At 46.2% G+C, this 17,862-nt stretch overlaps 1 protein-coding gene and 1 long non-coding RNA gene across 2 annotated transcripts in view; both read right to left on the bottom strand.

Moving 5' to 3' along the window:
• The window catches only part of LOC310714428, a 119,659-nt gene that overhangs the window by 28,793 nt on the left and 73,004 nt on the right, over positions 1-17,862 (bottom strand). The gene's annotated exons all lie outside the window — the stretch shown is intronic.
• Positions 1,787-17,862, bottom strand: part of DUSP22 (dual specificity phosphatase 22) — a 55,281-nt gene continuing 39,205 nt past the window's right edge. Inside the window, exons 5-7 of the mRNA XM_083519753.1 lie at positions 15,388-15,462; positions 13,248-13,419; positions 1,787-3,388 (exon numbers count right to left, since the gene is read on the bottom strand). Of these exons, the coding sequence (XP_083375879.1) occupies positions 3,203-3,388; positions 13,248-13,419; positions 15,388-15,462 (433 nt within the window). The 3' untranslated portion in view covers positions 1,787-3,202. The remainder of the gene's footprint in view (positions 3,389-13,247; positions 13,420-15,387; positions 15,463-17,862) is intronic.

Genomic DNA, 17,862 nt, shown 5'->3' with positions numbered 1-17,862 from the left:
TGCCTGGTCCCCCTCATCTCTTTAGCTTGTTTCCCAGGTGGGAGTGGTTGTAGGGTTGTCAGGACATGAGCCTGCGAATTTTTTTAAGAGAGCCTCACACCCAATGAAAACAAGCCAAGTGGCCAAGGCTGCAAGCCACGATGAGTGTGCAATAGGTGACACAAAAATCACACGCATCTGATAATGCCCCCAGATACTTGCTTTTCAGAAATGAAAGAAGGCATTTCAAATCTGCCTTTTCGTTGTTGCTAAATCAATAACCACACCACAACCACTTCCAGATATGCTGTAACAATCGAGAGAAGCTGCACCAGCAGGCCAGGTATACAGTCAGTCTCCTTCTGTGATCAGGCCATGATGCCAAACACCCAATGGGAGAATAATAATAATAATAATAATAATAATAATAATAATAATAATAATTTATTATTTATACCCATCTGCCTGGGTTTCCCCACTCATTAGATCCCAGTATTTAATAATCTACTGTAGTGATAGCTAGCATAGTACCCTCCAGATGTTGTGAACGACAGCTCTGATCACCCCTGACTGTTGGCCATGTTGTTCGGTGCTGATGGGAGTTGCAACACATAAAATCTGGAGAGCATCATGTTGCCTACTCCTGATCTAGCGAGAGAGAGTGAGCCAAGGGAATAGCACGTTTTCATGTGCAAAGCTTATTTAGAAAATGTATTTGTGCTTACAAGCCTGTGAACGGTCCCAAGGTGGGTTACAAAAAAAAAGCACAAAATAAAAATGAATGAGCATAAAGATGGAGGCTAGGCATTTGCAATAAAACCCAAAGGGTTTTATTCACATGAGAAACTAGTTTGAAGCAAGATTCATTGTAAGCTGCCTTGAACTTAGCTCAGATTTTGACTCTGCCATGAACTATTTTTGGAGGGACTCTTTTTGCTTTATTATATGCTTTTATACTTCACTGGTAGACCTTATGAAAAGGTTTGTTTAATTTCATGGTATATTTATTAACGAAATACTTCCATCAACATATTTTTTATTATTTAAATTTGTAATGTAGTGAATTCTGAGCATCGTTGCTGCTGAAGACAGGATGGGGGTGAACTTGCTTTGTGTCTTAACCAAACTCCCTTCTCCCTATTATTCACCTTCCCCATCTACAATGCAGTACAAAATACCTTGTTGACATTCATCCTTCCTTGTTAAGGTAAAGTACTTAAAGCAAGCTGAGTACCAAAGTGCTACAAGTGTGACCAGCCACAAGAGGTTGCCATATGGAGTTCTCCAATTCAGGATTTTAGGCAACCACACGCTTTTCCAGGCATATGAAGAATTGGGGCACATCCACGCCAATGGCTTCCCCCAAAGAATCATGGGAACTGTAGTTTGTTAGAGGTACCTCCAGAATTCTATGCCCTGTCCTAAACACATAGTGTTGTCGTGCTCTTGAAATTGCTATCAGGCTATAGGACATTGATTTTACTCCTCCTGCTACCACTGCTTCAGGCAACCAGTATTCTAAGCATTGGATCTGCAATACTTTAAAGAAATTCTAGCCCTAACACTCTTGGGAGGGGGTTCTCCACTTCTTAACCTTAGTGGGTGGGGCATTTTTCACCGCCATGATGAATCCAGATGGCTCGTTTCCCCTATAGATAAGACACAGCTCACAAATCCGATTGTCTTCTGGGAGTTTGTCCAGATTCCATAACACACTCAGGTTGGTTGATCGTTCCATGGCATCACCAACAACTGATGTCAACCGCGGTCATTCTTATCCAGAAAAATGCAATGAGGTAACACTGGGTTTTTTTATTTAGAAAAAGACTGGAGCTTTTATTGAATATATGCCATTGGGGAGGGCAATTAAAGATGGAACTCCATCAAGCTGACTAATATACAAGAAACCTTTTTTCAGTAGTACTGTGAAAATAACATTTGGAACTTTAATTCACCACAACAGCCATTGTATCTTTAGTTTCTCTCTATATATACATCTTGAAATATACTTTCAGATCCCTCCAAAATATAAAAATATTTTGCGTGAACAACTTCTCTGAGGTGAAAGCCATGACAATAAATACTGATGAGGTTAGTTGTGATACTTCTGCTTCACTCTAGAGCAAAATATGTAACTTTATTAGCCATACATTCCAAGATAATTTAAGAAGGGATATACACAAGAAGAGACAACCATGCACACCGCCAGAGCTTTGTCCCCTGATGGGACTGCAGCATTTCCCTGTCGCTGAAGAGAGCAGCTGGTTTTTTTACATTGGAAAATGGCTTGCCTCTTCAGCCAAGGGGCTTCCTGCAGCAAAACCAGAGCTCAAGGCGAGCACAAAGGCCTCCGTGAAACGCACTGCCCTTATTTAGAGCACTGCGTGCCGAAAGAACCAGAAACTTTGAAAAGTGCAGCTGTGCCAAACCCTGGTTATACAGACAACCTGAAGAACACGCGAGGGATACATAGAAAACAATTTGGCATCTCGACGGCTAGAATGTGGCATCCTCTTTACACAGCCACTGGGAGAGAAAGTGGGGCTTGGTGCCCACACAATGGAAGACAATGTCAACCTGCAAGTGTGGTGCCAAGTTGGGAATTCTGGAGTCCTGCTCCTCATATCTCAGAGATGTGCCTACTAAGAAAACGTAAGACATCTCATCATGGAGCCAACACATACAAAACAAGCCCTCTTTGTGCATGTGCAGGAGGGCATCAAAGGTGCTCTGTCTAGTGACTGGCTGCATTCAGACACCATGATTAAACTACGGTTTATTGTGATGGAAATGAGTCTAGGAGGGCCTTGGCTTCACGTGTGTCCTCCCTCCCCTCTCTAGCACAGCCACAAGGAGTTTTTTTTACTTCTGTTTTTGATTAACTACCGTTTGTTGTGTCCTCTAAACTTGGGCATATCCATGCCAATAGTTGGACGTAGTTAATCTTAACCATGGTTTTCTGAAACAATCCAACGTCAAGCCATGGTTTATGAAGCTGTCTTGTTTCAACAAGCCGTAGTTATGATGAGCCACAATTTAGGGTTCAGACACAAGCGAAACTCTGGTTAATCTAAAACCTCCATTCTCTGTGTGGTTGTGCGGGGAGGAGAGGAGGAGAAACGTGTGAGCCCAAGACATACCTAGGCTCATTCCCACCACGATGATTTATCATGTTGTCCAAATGAAGCCACAGAAAAGCAATGCATTCGTGTGCTAGCTGCTGCTACTGAGGAGCAGGCATTGACAAGGAGGCCACCGATGCAAAGCTATCATTCCACTGCCTTCCAGAAGCACTTGACTGAGCTGCTGCTGCTGCTGCATGCGCCTTGAACTTCTGCAAAAGATCTTGGGCTTCTTGCTTGTCTTGCAATGGGCTTTCTCCATATTCGGCCCTGAGCCACTCTCTGACCTGGAAGGATGAAACAAAGAAAAGGCAAAGAAAAACATTGAAACACGGCATGATATAAAAAGGGTTTGAGCCGTTTAAATGTTTTAGGTAGTCTTAAAATTGATTTGGAAATGATTACAGATCTCAGGGAGGGATGCATGTAGTGCCAGATTTATGTATAAGCTAAACAAGCTATAGCTTAGGGCCCCACTCTCTTGGGGGCCCCCAAAAAAATTAAAGGGAAAAAAACCTGGATGTACATTTCCAAAATATAAGATAAAAAAACAAATAAAATAAAACCTACATACAGCAACAATGTTTTGTGTTGTGTAGGCTCCTATGATGTAAGTAATGGGTCCTGCCTGCTAGCCTGCTCCCTAAAATATCACTGGTTTGCTCATTTCTATGTATAGGGTGCCCACATTCTGCATGAGCAAATGGCTTTAGATACCTATTAAAGGTAAAGGGACCCCTGACCATTAGGTCCAGTCGTGGACGACTCTGGTTGTGGCGCTCATCTCGCTTTATTGGCTGAGGGAGCCGGCGTACAGCTTCTGGGTCATGTGGCCAGCATGACTAAGCCGCTTCTGGTGAAACCAGAGCAGCGCACGGAAACGCCATTTACCTTCCCGCCAGAGCGGTATCTATTTATCTACTTGCACTTTGTGCTTTCGAACTGCTAGGTTGGCAGGAGCAGGGACCGAGCAACGGAGCTCACCCCATCACAGGGATTCGAACTGCTGACCTTCTGATCGGCAAGCCCTAGGCTCTGTGGTTTAACTCACAGCGCCACCCGCGTCCCTATTAGGTCCATAAATTACCTATTATAAAAATACCTATTAGGTCCATAAATTACCATATAGCATATATTCAACACAAAAAACAGCGACAATTTGTTGTTGACAAAGGACAGGTGGACATATAAAGGGCCCCATTACCTTCAGTAGCTTAGGGCCTCATCAAACCTAAATCCGGCCCTGGATGCATGTGGCCCTCAGCTTCGTTTCATGAACCCCTTGGCCTAATGTCAAAAAGCCCTCTGTGAGTGGCCATTCAGACCTCTGGTAAGGGCAATATGTCCCTCCGCTGTTGGATGAGGAGGAAAGAGGAGGCAGAACAAAAAGAGAGTGAGGAAAAGGGATAGCCCTGCCCACTTTTGGCTCTGGCCCCTCCCACCAGTCCTTTGCCCCTCCCACTGTTCACATGTGGCCCCCTGACAGATCCTCTCCAAGTGGATATGGCCCTTCATCGAAAGGCCCTTGATCGAGGGTCTACTAGGCAGAACCCCTGTTCTGCCTAGTAGACTTAAGCTATAGGAAGGAAGATGTCAGATGACTATTAAGAGAAAATTCTTAGCGGTATATACAGGCAGTGGCGGAGCGTGTCTTCAAGGCACCGAGGGATAGAGAGCATGGGTATACCGGGGGGAGTACGTGGAGGGCATGAGGAAGACGCAGAAGGGCAAGCCTGCAGCCTTAAAATCAGTCTGATTGGGCTGATTTTAAGGGCGCATGCCTGTTGCATCCTTCTAATGCCCTGCCAACCCCACACTGCTTTGAGAGGCTGGGATGAGTGATCAGACTCATAAAGCAGCGCAGTGCTAGCAGGGGTGGCATGAGGAGCAAAATGCACCCTCAAAAAATCCACAAACCTGCGCCCCCTTTGTCCTGCCTGTGACATGCCACTGTGTACAGGTGAACTGTGGAACCAATTGTTGTTGTTGTTTAGCCGTTTAGTCGTGTTCGACTCTCTGTGACCCCATGGACCAGAGCACGCCAGGCACTCCTGTCTTCCACTGCCTCCCGCAGTTTAGTCAAACTCATGCTGGTAGAAGAAGAAGAAGAGTTTGGATTTGATATCCCGCCTTTCACTCCCTTTAAGGAGTCTCAAAGCGGCTAACATTCTCCTTTCCCTTCCTCTCCCACAACACTCACTCTGTGAGGTGAGTGGGGCTGAGAGACTTCAAAGAAGTGTGACTGGCCCAAGGACACCCAGTAGCTGCATGTGGAGGAGCGGAGACGCGAACCCGGTTCCCCAGATTACGAGACTACCGCTCTTAACCACTACACCACACTGGCTCTGGTAGCTTTGAGAACACTGTCCAACCATCTCGTCCTCTGCAGTCCCCTTCTCCTTGTGCCCTCCATCTTTCCCACCATCAGGGTCTTTTCCAGGGAGTCTTCTCTTCTCATGAGGTGGCCAAAGTACTGGAGCCTCAGCTTCAGGATCTGTCCTTCCAGTGAGCACTCAGGGCTGATTTCCTTCAGAATGGACATGTTTGATCTTCTTGCAGTCCATGGGACTCTCAAGAGTCTCCTCCAGCACCATAATTCAAAAGCATCAGTTCTTCGGCAATCAGCCTTCTTTATGGTCCAGCTCTCACTTCCATACATCACTACTGGGAAAACCATAGCTATACGGACCTTTGTCGGCAATGTTTTCTAATTGGATTGAAGCTGGTTTGAGGGGCGAAATACACACACCGAAAAGCAGTATTTTTGTAAGAACCCATGGATCAATATGGATTGTGACTAATGTCATGTGAGTGCAGCTTCAGAAACGAGCAGAGGGTGTGGAGGAAACAGTCAGGTGAACATATCCTAGCTCTGGATTTCCTGCATCAAGCAGGGACTTGGGTAAAATGTCCCCCTGCCATTGGATGGTTCTTTTTTTTTAAAAAAAAAGTTATGATTGGCTAAATATGCCTTCAATTAACCAGGAGGCACCCTGAAAACATAAAAAACCACTCTTTAAAATACAAGTACCTATACCAGAAAAATATTTAAAGGGTATAAAAAGGACAATATGGGAAGCAGCAGTTAAAATGGAGGCATCTTGTCCTGTGAAAAAATAAATGTGGAGGTGGAAGTTTGCTTTTAGCTCTTCTGGGAAAGAAGCGAACTGAAAATTTGCATTCAAAACTGGATCGTCAATACAGAATTCTTTTTAAAAACCACTATATACCTAAGCGATTTTAATCTAGGTAATTGGAATTTGAATAAAATATGATTTTTATCTAGTTGATTGGAATCTATGCAAAAAAATAATAATCCACCTCTAGGTCCTTTTTTAATGCAAGCCTTTTTAATGCAACCCCCCCCCCCTTACACAAAAACATTATGGAGCGTCTGTCTGTCTGTCTGACATGTGGCAAAAATTGTATACCTAGGCTATGCAAAGATGTAATATGACATTAGATGCTATTCGAAAGGTCAAAAGTTTGGGGAGAGATCTTTCCCGGAACTACCAGAGGCTGTTTTCAGAAAGAAATCTAAGTACAATTCGTGGTTATCTGACGCAAGTTTACATTGTCCCAGTGCTATTTTTCTAGAAAAATAGCTGCCTGAACGAACCATGAACGCCTCCCTTGTTTCCTTATAATGTCAATGGCAGCCATCAGAGAGGTGCAGGAACTGAGGTCGAACGAGTTCCAGCTGAAATAAAGCCCTGATCACCCCCAACATTTTAAAGGTTTATTTGAAAATACTTTATTTCGGGCTGAGGCCTCCACTGGGATGGAGCTCAGCACCCACAATTTTGAGAGGGGGCAGAGGAGGCCTGGCAACATGTTATCCTGGGAAACGTAGCGCGGCTTGGCAGGAATCTGTCCCATGCCGCACAGCGTTGGGAGACGCCACACGGACCAGCGGAGGCTGGCAGGTGAAAGTTACATTGGGAGGAGGCCTGCCCAGTCAGCCTGCAACATTCACCACACATGTGACATGGAATATGTGCAACATTAGCCTCCCCAATGTCAGGCGCAACTCGGCACCTATGTTTGGTAGTGTTGCACAGGTTTCAAATAAATTGGTACCTCGACCAGAAGGAAGAGACGCTGGATGAATATTGGATTGTCTTTTTTTTTTTTTTTTGCCATTAGGACCGTTTTATAAAATTGATGAATGTTAGGAGAATGTGGATGACAGAATTTTATGAATTAGGGATAGGATTTGAAAGAGGGGAAGGATTTGCTGGAATAATAATGAACTGGAATACAGAGGAGGGAGGTGTGAGGAGGTCCGGGAAATAAGTTACTGAAACACATATGATGATTGGATTATTTTTTTAAACTATTTTTATCTGTTTTCTTTTCTTTTTTGTATCTCTTTTTTGTATTTTTTCTTTTTTGTCTGTTTTTACTTTCTGAAAATTTCAATAAATATCTTATTAAAAAAAAACCAAATAAATTGGTATCTCGGGTTAAGAACTTAATTTGTTCTGGAGGTCCGTTCTTAACCTGAAACTGTTCTTAACCTGAGATACCAATTTAGCTAATGGGGCCTCCCACTGCTGAAGCCGTGCAATTTCTGTTCTCATCCTGAAGCAGTTCTTAACCCGACGTATTATTTCTGGGTTAGCGGAGTCTGTGACCTGAAGCGTATGTAACCTGAAGCATAGGTAACCCGAAGTACCACTGTCTATCCAAATATATGGCTGCATCTTCTGACAGCATAAGCTTGAATTAAATACTTATTGTACTGCCATCCTGTTGTCTATAACTGGGTAGTCTTATGTAGGCCTGGCCTGGCTACTGCTACCAACATATGTCTGTGGTTCCCCTCGATGTGTCTCCTGGCTCCTCCTCTTGGCTGCCTGTCACCCATTTCAACCCATCTGGAGCTGTCCCCTCGACAAATTCTGCGCACACAAGCTAAGCTGGGCCAACCCCCCCCCCAAGAAAGGCTTTTGAACCCATCTGCCCTTCTTAAAAAGAAGAGAAAACAAGTAGAGTCTGCGGAATCAGGCCAATGCTTGTTTTGTGGTTGTTGTTTAGTCGTTTAGTCGTGTCCGACTCTTTGTGACCCCATGGACCAGAGCACGCCAGGCACTCCTGTCTTCCACTGCCTCTCGCAGTTTGGTCAAGCTCATGTTGGTAGCTTCGACAACACTGTCCAACCATCTCGTCCTCTGTCGTCCCCTTCTCCTTGTGCCCTCCATCTTTCCCAACATCAGGGTCTGTTCCAGGAAGTCTTCTCTTCTCATGAAGAAGCCAAAGTATTGGAGCCTCAGCTTCAGGATCTGTCCTTCCAGTGAGCACTCAGGGTTGGTTTCCTTCAGAATGGATAGGTTTGATCCAAAGAATGCTTGTTTTAGAAAAGATAATGAAATTTGGGCAACAACAGCCCATGCACAAGCTAAAATGTACTATGCACCACTCACAGTTAGACTATCAGTGAAATCTAGGCATGCTTAAGTGAGAAGCCCCCACTAAGAGGAATGACGAGTGCAGTGGCAGAACATATACTCTGCCCTGCAAAAGGGTCCAGATTCAATCCCTGGTGTCTTCCGGAAGGGATGGGGGAAAATTCCATCTGAAATCCTGAAGAGCTGCTCTCCATCACTGTCGATAAAACTGAGATAGATGCAGGGCTTATTTTTATAGCAGGAACTTAGAATCATAGAAGAATCATAGAATCATAGAGTTGGAATAGACCACAAGGGCCATCGAGTCCAACCCCCTGCCAAGCAGGAAACACCATCAGAGCACTCCTGACATATGGCTGTCAAGCCTCTGCTTAAAGACCTCCAAAGAAGGAGACTCCACCACACTCCTTGGCAGCAAATTCCACTGTCGACCAGCTCTTACTGTCAGGAAGTTCTTCCTAATGTTTAGGTGGAATCTTCTTTCTTGTAGTTTGGATCCATTGCTCCGTGTCCGCTTCTCTGGAGCAGCAGAAAACAACCTTTCTCCCTCCTCTATGTGACATCCTTTTATATATTTGAACATGGCTATCATATCACCCCTTAACCTCCTCTTCTCCAGGCTAAACATGCCCAGCTCCCTTAGCCGTTCCTCATAAGGCATTGTTTCCAGGCCTTTGACCATTTTGGTTGCCCTCCTCTGGACACGTTCCAGTTTGTCAGTGTCCTTCTTGAATTGTGGTGCCCAGAACTGGACACTGAACTTGGCAGAACTGTGTTCCCTTACCTTTTAAAAATTTGTTTTTTGTTTGTTAGTTGGGGGGGGGAGGAGTTTGGAACAGATATACACCCAATGCCTGAGCCAGAATTCCACCTCTATCTGGAATCAATAAAGCTGTGGCCATTTCTAATTCAGATCATTGTCTGCTTGAGTTTATTAATCACATCTTACATTTAGCCACTACCAGGGTGGGGCAGGGCTGTGGCATTGTGACTTGGGCCCACAATAAACAAACAAACAAACAAACTTTGTGGTGAGTTCCCCCACTCCCCCCCCGAAAAAGTACTTACTAGATGGATTAGCAGTCTAGCTTGGTATGAAGAGCTTCCTAGTTCCGTGTGGGCCACTCCCTAGCACAGGCATCTCCAACGTTCGGCCATCCAGATGTTTTGGACTACAATTCCCATCATCCCTGACCACCTGTCCTGTTAGCTAGGGATCATGGGAGTTGTAGGCCAAAACATCTGGAGGGCCGAACGTTGGGGATGCCTGCCCTAGCAAGTGTGTTTAGGATTGCAGCAGCTTATAATATTTATACATTGAATAGAAAGGGAATATATAAATGACAGGAGTGCCAACTATGAAGGTGAGTAAAGGATGAAGGCAGCAGCATCTCTCTCCCAACTATTCTCATACTAGGATAGCCAACCCAGTAGTAGCAGCAGCAGTTTTCTAGTTGTGGGAGGTGGACACAAGCCTGGCAGAAATGTGGTCTTTAAATAAAACAAACAGGAAATAGTTTCCGTTGGGGGACCAGGAAGGGACAGCCGGCATCCTTTGAAAGGGAAAAAAAATCAGATTAAAAGTATTTGTGAAATGGCTAAACATAGCTGAGAGAGAGAAATAACCTTAGCCAAAGGGGGTTTCTTTTTCTGCTCCTTTGAAAAGGCTCATGGAGCAGAGAAAAGCAGCGCTTACCCTAATGGGTAACTAACGGAGGGAGGTAGAATTAAATGAATGAATTTAAGTCAATTTATTCCCCTGGCTCTAACTCTTGGGATCTCTTTCCAGATGTTATTGAGAGCCAGCTCCCATCATGCCTGACTCCTGGTCATGATATCTGGGGCTGATGGGAGTTGGGAGTCCAACAAGAGTTGGAGGCCGCCATATTGGCTACTCTGAGCACGACCATCCTTAAAGCAAAACGAACATTAAATGCCTCAGACTGCACTAGGTGAAGAGGAGAGATGGATTGCACCTCACTCATCCTTGGCAGCTACTTTATTCTGAGGTGTCACATGACTTGAAGGGGCAGGGGAAAGCAGGAATCAGGGCTGCAATGCACACTTCCTATAGAGACGCACTGAGCTGAGAAGGATTCATTGCTTAGAGCTCCATGCTGTTAGCAGTCAACATCAAAACTGCCCATTTCTTGGCAACAGATACATAACACAGAGCATAGGAGCCAGCTCCTAGGGGCAAAAGTCCACCCGATAACGTATTGGAGGGCCCCACCGCAAGGTTGATGGGCATTGCCCATCAAGTGTCATGTCATGTGATATGTGGGGATACCCCGGCGTCCGTCCGTCGTCCCCACCCCCCAAAAAAAGCACTGCATACATATATAGCAGGGATGAGGAAAACGATCTGGTCTGCAAGCCAGGTTACTTCCCCTAACCTTCGCAGGCCATGTTTGACAGGTAGGCAGGGCTACCCACCTGCCAATCACCCGATGTTCCAATGACATCAGGGGAAGCAATGTGTTCCACAAGATGGCGTTTTCAAAGAGGCTCAGCAAGACCCACCAATCAGATGATTGTTTCGTCTTGACTTGAGAGCCTCTTTCAAAGTGTTATACAGTGGTACCTCGGGTTAAGTACTTAATTTGTTCCGGAGGTCCGTTCTTAACCTGAAACTGTTCTTAACCTGAAGCACCACCTTAGCTAATGGGGCCTCCTGCTGCCGCTGTGCCGCCGGAGCACGATTTCTGTTCTCATCCTGAAGCAAAGTTCTTAACCTGAGGTACTATTTCTGGGTCTGTAACCTGAAGCGTATGTAACCCGAGGTACCACTGTACTGGGAACTGATCCACCTGCCACTCCACCTTTGGCTCAGGCAGGTTTTCACCTTTGCTATATATATGATGGCAGGTGGACATGGTACCCCTGCCATATGGGCAAGATGGATGGAGCAGCCCCTATTTGTAGGAATGTATTTTCGCAAGATAGCATGTGCTTTTTTATGAAAGCTGCAGACTCTTCTCCTACATGGAATTGGAAAAAAGGAAAGAAAAGAACAGCACAAAATGCCAAACCCACATACATGCTATGATCTTCCTAAACACCATTTGCATAATGCAAGGACAATCCATCATTTCAAGTCAAAACTTTATCAGATCAGAAATGACTGTGAGGGTTCAAATTAAGGAGGGAGACAACCAGGCTGGAAAGTCCCTCTGTAAAGTCAGTTTATTTCCATGGACTCTACTCCTCCATAGCTTGGGAACGGTAAGCCTTTGAGATGAAACAAATATTCAGAGCTGAATAATACATTCATTTTATATGCAGCAGCCGATTCAGAGCTACCAAGCATGTTCTAACAAAGCCAGTTTGCCTCTTCTTTAAAAGATAAGGGGCTAAACAGACTTTACAAATGCACTGAGCTGCCCAAAATGTACTAATGAATGCATCATATATTAGAGGACCTTTGACATGTCAGATCCATGCTGCCATCCAGAAAGGCCTTGGGGGCAGAGGTCCACAGCCCCACCCAGCACAAAAAGCAGGATGGCCCCCCAAACACAGGAGGAAAGGCTTACCAGTGCTGTACAGTGTTGGTGCTGACCTTTAAAGCCCTAAACAGCCTCGGTCCAATATACCTGAAGGAGCGTCTTCACCCCCATTGTTCTGCCCGGACACTGAGGTCCAGTGCCAAGGGCCTTCTGGTGGTTCCCTCACTGTGAGAAGTGAGGTTACAGGGAGAAAGGCAGAGGGCCTTCTCGGTAGTGGCACCCGCCCTGTGGAACGCCCTCCCAACAGATGTCAAAGAGAACAACTACCAGACTTTTAGAGGACATGTGAAGGCAGCCCTGTTTAGGGAGGCTTTTAATGTTTGATTTATTGCGGTATTTTAATATTTTGTTGGAAGCCGCCCAGAGTGGCTGGGGAAGCCCAGCCAGATGGGCGGGGTATAAATAAATTATTATTATTATTATTATTATTATTATTATTATTATTATTATTATTATTATTATTATTACCACACTGTGAAGTAAACTAATACACATTCCCATTCTTCTGGGGTAGTCCCCACCCTGCGCTCAGCTCTCACTTGTGGCTCCTAGAAGCTGTCAGCATGCGACAGCAGCCACACCCCAAGAAATGGTTTTGATTGGCCAGGTGAGGGTAGCTGATGGGTCTCAAATGCTTGGCAGGTTTGGGACTTCCTCTGCATGCAAAGACAGGCTCTGGCAGACAGAGTGGATGAGACGAATAGTGGGTCCAATGGTCAAGCAGGCGGTTTCTGCACATGCTGTAGAGCAGTGGTTCTCAACCTATGGGTCCCCAGATGTTGTTGGACTACAACTCCCATCATCCCTGAGCTCTGGCCTTGGTAGCTAGAAGTGATGGGAGTTGTAGTCCAACAACATCTGGGGACCCACAGGTTGAGAAAGGCTGCTGTAGAGGGAAGTGAGGGGCAGGTGGGGCTCATCAACCTGGGAAGGTAGCCCATCTAGGAGAAGGTAAACTCTGATCCTTCACCTCCGCTGCCTTGTGGGATATCTTCGGGAAATGGCTAAGGAGTAAATGCAGAGTGGAGTCCCTAAGATGGTTGGATGATGCCTTGTATGCCTCCTTCCAACAACTCCTGCAGCCAAGCTGCTGCTAAATGTCTTGCTCTGGCCCTACCCACTGCCGGCAAGTGGCCCCAGAAGGCTACCGGAGAGACGGAACGGGCCTCTCAGGTTAAGAGGAGTTCCCCAACCTTGATTCTCGCGTGGAGTCCTTACGTACTTACATGAGCAAGCTCAGTTTTCTCAAACTCTTCCAGCTGCCGTTGGAAGCCCGCGTTTGGGTTGGCGCACGATCTCGATGCTCGCACCACCGACAGCGCATCCTCCCAGCCGAGATCAGTGATGGTCATTATGTAGGCCACAACCAAGGTGGCACTCCTGGAAACGCCTGCAAGGCTGCATTGCCAAGCAGGTGTGGACAAGTAGATACACAGAGGTTATAGTAAGCTGAAAGCGCATCATGGACATTAGGTTTGACAGAAAGCATGTTTTTCTTTTTAAAAAACAAACAAACAAACCATACAAAATAATGATGATTCTCATTCAACAAGTGTATAAATTTCAAGTTTCAGAGCAAGGCATACTTCCCAAAGCAGTGCAGTGCTGAACATGAGGGCAATGTTCCAAAATACGAGCATTTGCAGAAAATACTTTGTCCTGTATACCTGAAGGAGCGTCTCCACCCCAATCATCCAGCCCAGACACTGAAGTCCAGCGCCGAGGGCCTTCTGGCGGTTCCCTCATTGCAAGAAGCGAGGTTACAGGGAACCAAGAAGAGGGCCTTCTTGGTAATGGCGCCTGCCCTGTAGAACGCCCTCCCAGCAGATGTCAAGGCAATAAACAACTATTTTACTTTTAAAAGACAACTGAAGGCAGCCCTGTTTAAGGAAGTTTTTAATGTCTGATGCTGTATTGTTTTTAATATTCAGTTGGAAGCCGCCCAGAGTGGCTGGACCCAGCCAGATGGGCGGGGTATAAATAATAAATTATAATTATAATCATTACCAATGTTACAGGAATGCGCCACAAGCTTATACCAGTTCAGTGGGCATGAGTTCCCGCAAAGAATTCTGGGAATTGTAGTTTGGTAAAGATGCCCTGCCCTCAATGAACCTTATTTCTAAAGACATTGCACCAGCAGGCAACCTAAAATGGGCACCTTCATGCCTTCAGCAGCATAGATGCTCTGTGCAACTTGGAACAATGCACAGCTGGAACGTGGTATACATGCATGCACACAGTCAGGCTTCAGCAACATTGGGGGTATAGCCCGGCTCTCAATGCCACATTTTTTTCTGGACCCATGGAAGGAATGACGAAAGTGGGCCTATTGCCTCTCTCCAGTACAATAAGCAACAGGGGGAAGCGGCAATGCTTCAGAGACGCATTTGCTTCCCCCAATCTTCGGGAGCGGAAGGCAGGATCATGACTAAGACTGGAAAGGCTGAGAAGCAAAAAGGGTGCATCCTGCCAGACTGCATGGTAATCTAATGGGGCCCAAATTATCTCTGCCCTGCCCTGTGCTCATCCCAGAACACTGTTTTGAAGTCAAGCAGAGGCCGATGCGCTGAGAAGATTCCCATTTGGCTAAGCATCAGGCTGATGGGGCTCGACCAGCCTCCCTCTGTCGTGATCTGTGCAGACCCAGCTCTACTCCAGCTTCATTCAGTGGAAAAGCTACCTTTGCCAAACTGAAAGATCATAGAAGCTACTGTTGCTGAAACCCTATACCCAAAATACTCCTACCCTCCCCACCACCACAACAGTGGTCTCAAATTATTTCGCCTTTTCTGAAATTCAGAGCTGAGTGTGGATCCTTACGTAGCCAAGACACACAGTTCACACACCAAATGTATCAGCAGAGGGAACCCAAAGGGTTAGGTAAAGGTAAAGGGACCCCTGACCATTAGGTCCAGTCGTGGCCGACTCTGGGGTTGCGGCACTCATCTCGCTTTATTGACCGAGGGAGCCAGCATACAGCTTCCGGGTAATGTGGCCAGCATGACTAAGCCGCTTCTGGTGAACCAGAACAGCGCACGGAAACGCCGTTTACCTTCCCGCCAGAGCGGTACCTATTTATCTACTTGCACTTTGACATGCTTTCGAACTGCTAGGTTGGCAGGAGCTGGGACCGAGCAACGGGAGCTCACCCCGTCGTGGGGATTCGAACCGCCGACCTTGTGATCAGCAAGTCCTAGACTCTGTGGTTTAACCCACTGCGCCACCCACGTCCCTACCCAAAGGGTTACAGGACTACAAAATATCTTCACAGGGGAGAACCTAAGGAGGGGAGCCTGAAAACAGACCAGTGAGCATGAAACCAGGAATAATCAAATGTAGAATAGTCTTAAATGAAATACGTACCAGTGAACAAGGCAGCTCTGACCTCCAAGTCGGCATTCATGAATAAATTCAATGCTTTCTTTGAAGTGTCTGACCCTTAAAAATTAGACGTAGACTTGATTTAGTCCCAGTTAAGCTAAGGGATTTCTTATTCCTCTGTCCCACTGATTTGCCTTCTGAAAGAGGTTTGCAGTATTGCCCAGTGCTGTATTTTAGAGAGACATGGTTGCCTTTGCAGCCAAATATTTGGATAGCAATGCAACATACTGAGTAACACCAACTTAGTGGGTTTCTGGGGACAAGGGCAAAGGCCTTCTTGTTCTCCCAGGCGTGTGGAACTTGATGTGGCCTGTTCTTGCTTTTCATCTTTTCTTTGTGTGGGGAAGGACATTCCCCTTGTTACTGAAGGAGTGTCTCTACCCCCATCACTCAGCCCAAACACTGAGCTCTAGCTCTGAGGGCCTTCTGGTGGTTCTCTCACTGCAAGAAGTGAAGCTACAGGCAGTGGTGGAGCTTCATGTTCCGGCACCGGGGGGCAGGTGGGGGCAGGGCTGGCGCACGTCCCGGGGGCATGGCGCCCAGCGCAGGCAGGGGAGCAGTCGCAACGTCACCCTGGGGATTGCGCTGCTGGGGGCGGTGCGCTCCCCCCGCAGTCCTCTTCCTCCGCCAGTGGCTACAGGGAAACAGGCAAAGGGCCTTCTCAGTAATGACACCCACCCTGTGAAACACCCTCACATCAGATGTCAAGGAGATGAATAACTATATAACCTTTAGAAGACATCTGAAGGCAGCCTTGTATAGGGAAGCTTTATAATGTGTAATGATTTCTTATGTTTTTATGAATGTGGTGTCATCTCAAACTCTGCATGTATGACCTTGCCAGTGATTATCCCAAGAAAATCGAGGTAGCAAGCGTCCTCCACCCTCATTTCTTCTTCCCAAATTCCCCGGCCTCCCACTTTTTGCAGCCAGTAAATTGGGTGGTGACATGTGGCTGTATGCACACACAGTGTGGTCCGGATGTATGAATAACACCAAGCAACTCAGTGGTTAGCAGCACACTTGGACCCCTTGGTCCAAGTCACAGCTCCTTGGCTTGATCAAATCTCAGCCCAGCCATGAAGCCTATGGGTAACCTTAGGCAAGCTACAGCCACAGCTGTCAACTCTAATAAAGAGATATTTTATTTATTTATTACATTTATATACCGCCTTTGTATTCCAAAGACCTTAACGTGGTGTCCTAGTCTACTTTATACAGCTGTTGTAAGGAGGGGTGGGATAATGGGTGATAAAATACAGTGGTACCTCAGGTTAAGTACTTAATTCGTTCTGGAGGTCTGTTCTTAACCTGAAACTGTTCTTAACCTGAAGCACCACTTTAGGTAATGGGGCCTCCTGCTGCCGCCGGAGCACGATTTCTGTTCTCATCCTGAAGCAAAGTTTTTAACCCGAGGTACTATTTCTGGGTTAGCGGAGTCTGTAACTTGAAGCATATGTAACCTGAAGCGCATGTAACCCGAGGTACCACTGTATTAGGATTTAGTGCTCCCCACCCCTTCCCCAAATCGTAACTACAGTGGTACCTCAGGTTAAGTACTTAATTCATTCTGGAGGGCCGTTCTTAATCTGAAACTGTTCTTCACCTGAACTGTTCTTCACAATTTCTGTTCTCATCCTGAAGCACAGTTCTTAACCCGAGGTACTATTTCTGGGTTAGCGGAGTCTGTAACTTGAAGCGTATGTAACCTGAAGCGTATGTAACCTGAGGTACCACTGTATAGTGTTAGTAGCTCATTTGAAGCAGCTGCTCCACGGTTGGGGACACTTCATCACCACCCACAGCACAGTCTGAAATAAACATTTGTACCCAACGCAGAAGAAATCCCCACAATCGTTCTCAGAGTGTAAACTTCCTAAATCTTACATCTGCAAGGCTAGAGTCTTCCCACCCACCCCTAGCTTTTCAGCTCGGCCTTGGGAAATTACAACCCCTTTTGTGGGGTTCATCTGCAGCTTAGACAACAATGTGTTGAGAGAAGGTACACATCATGGAGGATAAGTCTATCAGTGGCTACTAGCCACAAAGGGCATGTTCCATCTCCACTGTTGGAGGCACTATGCCAGGCATAGGCAACCTCGGCCCTCAAGATGTTTTGGGACTACAACTCCCATCATCCCTAGCTAACAGGACCAGTGGTCAGGGATGATGGGAATTGTAGTCTCAAAAACATATGGAGGGCCGAGTTTGCCTATGCCTGCACTATGCCTTTGACTACTACTTGCTGGAAATCACCAGTGGAGAGAGTGCTGTTGCAATCAGGTCCTTCTGACTGGCTTCCCATGGGCATACAGTTGGCCGCTGAGAGAACAGAATGCTAAACTATATGGGCCTTTGGGGCTGACCCAGCAGGGCTCTTTGAATTTGTTCTTACTGCTGCAACAGGTCTTACAGCTATTAAGAACCCATCTTCTCACTCTTGCCATTTTGTAGCGC

The sequence above is a fragment of the Podarcis liolepis genome, assembly GCF_965112155.1.
Source record: "Podarcis liolepis genome assembly, chromosome: 8".
In the NCBI taxonomy this organism is placed as follows: Eukaryota; Metazoa; Chordata; class Lepidosauria; order Squamata; family Lacertidae; genus Podarcis; species Podarcis liolepis.
This window is presented reverse-complemented; position numbering and strand designations above follow the sequence as displayed.